Raw genomic sequence first — 8774 nt, 5'->3', positions numbered from 1 at the left:
CGCATGGGATAATCTAATACTGTACGAGTACTGCCATACGTGCGAATTATTTATATCGGATCCATTGTAAAACATTGTTCGAGACGATGGCCAAGTCGCCGGATGAGGATCAAAATTGCAGTTTTCAACTGCATTTTGTGCAGAAATTTCCGGACGATTGGTCAAATTTTAACGAAATCAAACGTAAAAATATCGCCTACATTGGAGAATGTCTTCATGTTGTATTGGAAGCAACCATAGATGCAACAAATGAGAATGGAAACCCAGGCCATGGCCAGCGCGATGTTTTTCGAAAACACTCGCGGGGCCAGAAGTGCTTATCCTACTTACGTCGTGAGCCATCGTCCTCAACAGCACCGCCTAGACACAATGAAGTGGATGATTGTCCTGATGGCTTCGCAACGTGCACCCCTTTGCTAGTGATGAATGCTGTAAATAATGTTCAGGTAAACAATACCATTATTTTTCAATTTTATCTCCTGTTTTGTAATTTTTTGTTTGTTTCGTCAAAGTAATTAATTTGATAAATTGTCGTCCTTTTGAGGTAATTAGGAAATTAAATGATTAAATTAGGCAAGACATTCTTAAAGATTAGACCTGTATTTTTTTTAACACCAAATGGTCACCCCTCCTCCGAGTACTAAAAGGTAGGGTACCATATGCAAATACATTGACCCAGCCTATTCGTGAATCATTGGCCAAAAAAAACCGTTTCCTGTAATTTATTCTTACAACTGCTGGTACAGTACATAGACATCCTGTCATGTTGCCTTTATTTTTTGTCATATACAGACAAATAATTAATACAATAATATGTCATTTTTTTACAATTTTGTACATTTTATCAATGATATTGATAAATCAATGATAAGCCCAATAATTGCAGATACAGTACAAAATCACCTAAAACCCAAAAACCAAATTTTATTTCATGGTACTTTCACTTTTTTTTTTAGAAATGTAACGAAGCAGAGGTACAAATAAGTGAGAACAAAATTCTATTTCCTGTTTGTCTCCCTCTTGATAACCTGCCGCTTGAATCGTGTAAACTTAGCATTGTTATACAACCACCGTGGCTCGTATCAAGACCACAACAAGACTCGCCAGCTAAAGCATCTCCAACCAACAACCACCATCAAACCTTTCAACCTAAAGGTACAAGTTGCTTTTTGTACATTTCTGTGTTTTTATCCTTGTTTGATCCACTTGATCAACAGAATGAAAATAAAGTATAGTCATGAGTATTAAAGATCATATGATTGTAGAACTTTAAAAGATCTATCAATATTTTTAAATAAAGTTAAAATTTTAAAAAGCTATTATTATCTTCATCATTCAACATTTTAATTTATTTTCTCTCTATATGTTACAAAAAGTCCTAATAACGTACAGTATTTCCTCTGGTATAATCCCACCCACCTAGAACAGAAATAGAAATTGGGCCGACTTTGCGGGGCGGGGGGATGGGGCTATACCCAGGGAAACCCTGGTTCAGGAAAAAATTGATTGGTAAGCATTTCTTTAAAAAACTCATCTGAACTGGCTAGAGAGAGGCTTATATCCAGACCAATATTGGGACTATACCCGGGGATATGCCTGTTTGTGAAATCAGACATAAAGTAGGAGGTGGGATTAAACCTGAAGTGGGATTATACCCAAGGATATACGGTATTTTACAAAAACAATACTACAATAATATCATTAATAGAGGATCTTGCAAACTTGAAGAAATTACTTTCCAAGCATGTTAAATTTAATTAAGACTATGTAATAATGAAGTTAAACTCTTATTATCATATATCTTTGCTATAAATAAGTGTATTAAAAGAATATTTGAATTGATTTATTTTGTAGTGTGTGCTTCATTAGACTTAGTAGCACCACCCTATGTATGCTGTAGACATTTAACTGTTGGAGAAAAACAATATACAATTATTCAAGGTAAGCAATATATATTAATAATATATTAATAATTTTAGCTGTTAATATTGAAGTTACAGAGATAAAATATAAAAGGTCACTGACAAAATGGTAATCAGGTGATGTTGAAAATCAATTTCCACTGTAATGCTAAGTGCTATATTTCATCATGCCAGAAAAGCAAAAAATGCATAATATTCCAATGTAATCAATATCTCTTTAATACAGGCCTGCCTTTCAATACAAATTCATTCATTCATTTCCTTTATTTCGGATAGTACATCCATATACAAATCACACAAACGAAAAAAAGTTCACCAGGAAATTAACAATAGTAACTTCCACAAAAACAACCTAAAATATTAATTTCCACTAACTCTGATGCAGGATGGATTGTGGAAGTACATTGACTATGGTTTCAATGAGACTATTGCAACTGTCATGAATTCTGTTCTTAAAACTATGTATAAAGTTCCTCCAATATTCATAGAATGAGGGAACGTTATTCGTTACGAACATCATGCAAACAAATTGATGTGTGTGCTACTAAAGTTTAAAACATTTCTAAAGACGGCCTGTGGTAATGTTATTATTTTCAGTTAGTAACAAGTACTGTGAAACCATCCTGATAGAGGCAGCTATGGTGATGGTAAATAGGAACAACCACTTCCTGCCACCCAGCCCTGATGGCTCCACACATCAGTCAACACCATCCAAGTAAGTAAACATGCAAATCTACCAATATACTGATAATCATAGGAATTACGAGTGAACACTGATTTTCTGTCTTTTTCTAAAGCTATTTCTCCCGATTAATTTGACTATATGCAAAAAACATAAATTTAACATATCCTCTACTTGCTAGGCCCTTTTGGTTAACTAAACTAAAAAAAAAACCCTATGATTACTAATTATCAATATTTTTCTTGTTTTGCAGTGTGACAGATTTCATCCAGGCCAATGCAGTACACCTAACAGCCAACTCTTGCACTAAGCTACCCATCACTCTGCAACCACTAGAACAAAATTGCTTCATCTTCCAGTTAGACGTATTAGATAATATTAATGTACAAGACAGTATACAGGTAAGGCAAAAGACATATAGAATAAAGATTATAGGAATGGTTTTTCATTGAATATTAGTACAGTATATGTCTAACATTTATTTGGTTATGTTTCTTGCCTCTTTCTTTTAACAGAGTTTAGATGTTCCATTATCATTTAGTCTTCGGTGGAAACCTTTGCCTTCAACCCAAGCTAGCCCCCTCATTGTTCACTATGAGCTACCAACAATCCGTCTAGACTACCCAGAGTTTGTCATGTTAGCGAAATGCAGCTCACCAGTTACAATTGGAGAGAAGTAAGTGAAGTGTGCGATCATACTTTCAAATATTTTGTTTATCATCATATTTTATTTATTATAAAATAAATTTTCTCAGTCTTCCAACCAATTACTGACTCATTAACTCCACGCTGCTAACGCCATTTCCCCATTTTTTTTTTGTCTTGTGCATCAAGTTCGTCCAGACCAATACATTTTATGATTTTACTCAATCATTATTTATTACTATTAAGTGTGTTAATATTAATATTTGGGCACATCACACTTTTTTGTCAAACTAGTTTGATAGTGTAGTCAGAGCTTAAGGCATCTGGCATACCATGCTATACCAATACTGATATGCAAGATTTAAAGTAGCACCCTCTATGTTTTAGAGTTTATAGACTTTTATAAGTATATTTAAGTATATAAGTATAAGTTTTTTTTCCACGCTGCTAAGGCCATCTCTCCATTTCTTTTTGTTTGTGCATCAAGTTCCTCCAAACACAAATACATTTTATGAGTTCTCAATTATTATTATTACTACTGTATTAAATGTGTAAGTTTTGATATGTATTTTTTGCAGTTTTTCGGTGCAATACACATTAGTAAATAAACTGCAGGACTTTACTGATATAGGACTGATGTGGCTTCCAGCACCTAGGCTGGTTGGAGATTCAGGTATGTTAGTACACTGGTAAAATAATCATACTTTAAACTTAATTAAGTAAAGTTTAAGTAGTTTTTATTAATGTATCTATAATTTTGTTCTATATATATAGTCAACTCTTGCAAAACCAGACTTTTCTTGAGGACCACAAGGTCCAAAATTCCAGTCTATTAAAAGCACATTCTGAATACCAGACTTTTCGGAAAACCAGACATATTAGGCCAGCCCAAAGGTGTCCGGTATTGGGAGAGTGGACTGTACTTAACTACTGTGTAATAATATGTATTTTTCTATGGTAGTAAAGTGATTGATTTTATTTAAAAGGTCGTAGAGAAAATGGAAGTATAGAAGATGTTGTTCTGTGTCAGGATCCTGTACAACATGTAGGCATGTGCAAGCTAGGCTCAACTGCTACTATTACTTTTGTATTTAAGGCTCTCAAATGCGGGCTATATGAGGTAATGTACTGGTGTATAAAAAGAAGGGGTGAAATGATGGCTAGAAATGTATTTGTGGCCTCAACCTTTTAGCAGTTGACAATGATAATATAATATTGTTTAAAGGTTTTCATGCGATTTTCCAGAAGACTTTTAAAAGCATAACAACCCAAATGTCAAAACATCTAAATTGTAAAATTGATATATAATAAACTATTCTATTACATTAGCTTGGAAAGTTTATGAAGTTAAAGTTACAATATGCATCAACCAATCCCAGTCAGTCATCCTCATCACATGATGCCGCTATGCACCACTCCAAGAGTACACCTGCGCTTAAAGAGCTTAGCAGACCTATGGGTGTAGTAAGTACGCCACCGTTAAACACGAATGGAAGCGACGCCAGATGGCAATCTATGCAAGACGTTAACGCAAGGTGAGGAAATAGCTCCACGATGAAAATCTTGTCGGCTTTTATTTCAAGCTGAACCATTAAGCTCTGTCTACACTATCAAACTAATGTGATATTCTCAAATATGGTAGTGATGTGCCCAAATATGGTAGTGATATGCCCAAATATGGTTGTGATATGACATCATCATGTCCATTGGGCACATCATTTTTTTTTGTTGCATACAATTTGATAGTGTAGACAGAGCTCTAGGGCTGGCATTTACAAATCTTTTTCCACAAAAGCGTGGAAAAAACATTATTAAACTGGCTTTTTTCTAAAATGCCATTTTTCCATAGAACAAATAAAGTTGATTTGAGTTGAAATAAGCAAATAAATATACTTTTGGAAGCAAAGTGAAGTTTCATAACAAAATTAGATTGGTGTTGGGTGTTTTTATTTATTTTTTACATTATAACCTGACTACTTGGAGAGACACGTCCTTTGGCGATAATTGACTTTAACAGCTCTTGTCTCTCAGTGCTCCCTTTTTATGCTTCACTGAAAGGAATAAATAGACAAAAATAAAATACTTACATTAAATAGATTTTTTTTTTAAACAAAACTTTTTAAAAATATTTTTTTATTTAGAATACCAAAGAAAACTATAACACGAAAAGATGATGCCTTAGGAAATCAGAGGAAAGGAAATGTGAACGTTCACAAGATAACAAAGCGCCGCTGTCAAGTCTACATCATGGCTAAGCACAGCTGATCAAACAAGGATTTATTAAAAAAGGTTTTGTTAATACAGTCAACTCTCCCAATACCAGACACCTCTAATATTGGTTTTACCAGAAAGTCTGGTATTCTGAATGTATTTCTAATGGTAAAAATGAACTATCTACACTATGAAACTTTATGTGCCCATATATGGACATGATGATGTCATATCACTACCATATTTGGGCACATCACACTTTTATTGTCAAACTAGTTTGATAGTGTAGACAGAGCTTAACAAAACCCTTTTTTCCTTTTGATATACAAAGAGCTACTATAAACAGAATGAATTTTATAAGAATGCATGAATTTGTTAGTTAACTGCATGAAAATTGGTAATTTAGATTTAGGTATAGGTTTAATTTAGTAATTTTAATGATAAACTTCAGTACTTACGTCGGAAGAATAATTTATTTTAAAGTGGCTATTGGTACAGTCAACTCCAGTATTAATTTAATTTTCTATTGGCATGGTTGACTGTGTGTCTAATGCAAAATATTCTATTCACCCTAGTTATCTGTACCAATAGACAACAGAATAAAAGCACTCAGTCTATCTTGCCAAGGCATTAGACACACAGTTGACCTTTTCGCCGATGGAAAATACTAATTTACATGCACGGACATGTACGCATAATTTTTTTCAATTCAATAAACATTTATTTACAAAATCTGAATACATAGGAAAACAAAGAAATTGACATTGCCGATAGCCCCGGTTAGATCAAGACACAACTTTGCACTGATTACTAGCTGCATTTTGGGTTTCCATACGTGTTTGATCCAAAATGACTGGGGTAATAATGTTCAGCGCTTAGAGGTTTCACAGCATTAGGCGCTATATAAATCCAGGATATTATTATTATTATCATCCATTTAATACTGCCATGCCAGGTAGTAATGTTAGTTATGTTGTTAGTAGAGTGAATAGCTCTATAGGTAATGTATTGTGCAATGTAATAGTATTTTTCAATTTACTGTACTATATATCAAAGTGGTACTATGGTGCCATTGTTCTAAAATTATACTACTTTTTATAAAAATTTTATTTTTTAGCCATTTTTGTTTGTGCAATTTATGTTAACAGTATATATTTTAATTTACAGTACTTTTTGAAAAATGGATTTTAAATTACAAGTTATTTTATCATTAAGCATAGATATATTGAGTACTATTGTGCATTTTATTTTAATTTTTAAACTTCCAACAAAGTTATATCTAATACGGTAATTTTGTTTATTAAGCAATTTTGATAGATGTATGTACATTTTTATTTTAGCTAAGTATAGGGGAGTTTTAAGTCTTTCATTTTAGAATAATGAACATTTTATAAAGATTTTAATAAACCATTAGATGACTTAAATATTGTAGTTACACCAATTGTCAAGCCAGATAAGCATATGTTTTTATACAATCTGTGTATTACCCTTGTATTGCATGTCGGCTAGATTAAGTTTGTATTACGGTATTACAAATGAATTTTAAAAATTATGGACTAAAATAAATCTGTTTTCTAGAGTGTTGAATTAATCAGGGCATCCCACCATTAATACTGTATATATTTTACAATATCCACTGTTGTTGACAACAAGCACACTGATGCAGTAATGAAAAAAGATTTACTTTATTTACGTTTCTAACTAAATTTCCATTTACAAAATGTTAAACTAGGTGCAATTACTGCTATACTGGTTTTATTAAGACTGTACTTGCCATTCAATAATAATTAATTAAATTCTTCTAAATATTTTTATATACAGTAATTTGTCTTGAATGCATGTGTGTTTTTATTTTAATGTAATATAAAGAGGGCCCATGAATGGAAGCTAATCATGGCCCCTATATGAATAAATACAGTAGTCCATTTAAACTATCAGGTTGCAGAAGGCAGTTGACTCTGTTAGATCTTATATTATATAAACTGTTCCTGTAAACCTTACTAAATGTAACAGACAGGCTGTACAACAAAGCATACAGTACACTGTTTAGCACACCCTTATTATAATGGTATTGGAAATGTTCTATATTGAACGCAGGCCTTATTTGGAAATGATAATATGCTATGCCGTGATTGGTTCTTGAGGGTTATACCGCCTCTTTACAACATACACTTTCTTGCTAGACACGGTTATCATGTAAAGATAGTCATCAAATACCACTGTAAAGAAAAATTAAAACATTTACAATTTAATATTAAATTTGTTTTATACTTGATGTGTCTATTTCATGCCTAGCATACCTGGATAAATCGACATTGGCCTATTCTCTCTAAAAAGAGAGCTACAACTCGAATATATAAAATTTATGAAAAACACCTATCAGGTAATGGTACATTCCATGAACCCTTTTCGAGACATGCTAGAAGTTATTAAACAAATAATGTATATTATAAATTGGCAATTGATAAAACAAATTTATTTTGCGAACCTGATAACTTTTTGAATGTTTCTTGTTTGTTATTTGAGAAGTGAATCTGACTTGCCATCCGTACCATGGTCATAAGGATTCCCGCTGTTCTCTCGTCATTCTCCATTTCACCCGCACTCTATTGAGGGAACCACAAGTAAAAAAAATATAAATTAATATACTTTTTATTTTAGAATATATTTTATTTCTCAATCTTATTTTGCATTATAAATTTAATATTTCATTTATATATTTACGGCCATTACAGCACCATCAGCATTAAGGACAAGGTATCCCAGCTGGTCCGGAATTCTGTCAAGATTAAGTGGTCCTGGGCCACTCTGTAAAATATAAAAACAAATTAAAAATTATTTTAATTTTGTACATTCTTTTTTTTTTTTACATACATATAATTTGTTGAATTTTAAATACAGAAATGTATAATATTATCCTGATACCGTACTAAAAGACAAAATTGTGAAGTCAGGCCCCTGCTGCTCGGATGGCCTTATATTATAATAGCTTAACACCGGTTCGTAACCGAATCAATATCAACTGCTCCGTACACTTCTCTGCCTGGGCAGGAAGCCTAACTAACTTAGTAAGTTAGTTCCTTGTTTTATGCAAAAAATGGAGCATACCATTATCAAGCTGTTCTTGCGCTTCTGGAAAAAATACTGCACTTATTGAAAATGTATATTTTTTGCTTAAACTATTGAATTTTCTTCTTAAAAAATAACCAATATCAACTTAGATTTTCCAATTTAAAGAAATGTTGTTTTGTTCGTAAAATTGACCTGCACGTGAGATGTCACCTGACAGGCAAACTAGAGCTGAAATCCAGACA

General features: G+C 32.7%; 2 protein-coding genes across 2 annotated transcripts; one reads left to right on the top strand and one right to left on the bottom strand.

Annotated features, from left to right (window-relative positions):
- Positions 1-86: 86 nt before the first annotated feature.
- Positions 87-7221, top strand: LOC144842520 (trafficking protein particle complex subunit 14-like). Its single transcript, XM_078698968.1, has 10 exons — positions 87-446; positions 957-1155; positions 1855-1941; positions 2520-2637; positions 2858-3005; positions 3120-3280; positions 3828-3922; positions 4236-4369; positions 4579-4784; positions 5391-7221. Exons 1-10 carry the CDS (start codon positions 87-89, stop codon positions 5512-5514), a joined length of 1632 nt encoding a protein of 543 aa, XP_078555094.1. The 3' UTR covers positions 5515-7221.
- On the bottom strand, positions 7122-8735 carry LOC144843694 (ragulator complex protein LAMTOR4-like). The gene is made up of 4 exons (XM_078700584.1): positions 8569-8735; positions 8185-8268; positions 7949-8066; positions 7122-7679 (listed from the first exon to the last, which is right to left on the bottom strand). Exons 1-4 carry the CDS (start codon positions 8569-8571, stop codon positions 7582-7584), a joined length of 303 nt encoding a protein of 100 aa, XP_078556710.1. The 5' UTR covers positions 8572-8735; the 3' UTR covers positions 7122-7581.
- Between the last annotated feature and the right edge of the window lie 39 nt (positions 8736-8774).

The sequence above is a fragment of the Antedon bifida genome, chromosome 5 (genome assembly GCF_963402885.1).
Source record: "Antedon bifida chromosome 5, ecAntBifi1.1, whole genome shotgun sequence".
Taxonomy (NCBI): domain Eukaryota; kingdom Metazoa; phylum Echinodermata; class Crinoidea; order Comatulida; family Antedonidae; genus Antedon; species Antedon bifida.
This window is presented reverse-complemented; position numbering and strand designations above follow the sequence as displayed.

Coding starts and splice junctions, on each gene's coding strand:
- LOC144842520 (XM_078698968.1), top strand. CDS start 87: ATGGCCAAGTCGCCGGATGAGGATCAAAATTGCAGTTTTCAACTGCAT. Junction 2,638..2,857: donor CATCAGTCAACACCATCCAA/GTAAGTAAACAT, acceptor CTTGTTTTGCAG/TGTGACAGATTTCATCCAGG. Junction 3,281..3,827: donor CCAGTTACAATTGGAGAGAA/GTAAGTGAAGTG, acceptor TATTTTTTGCAG/TTTTTCGGTGCAATACACAT.
- LOC144843694 (XM_078700584.1), bottom strand. Junction 8,067..8,184: donor CTGATGGTGCTGTAATGGCC/GTAAATATATAA, acceptor TTCCCTCAATAG/AGTGCGGGTGAAATGGAGAA. Junction 7,680..7,948: donor AACATTCAAAAAGTTATCAG/GTTCGCAAAATA, acceptor TTTTCTTTACAG/TGGTATTTGATGACTATCTT.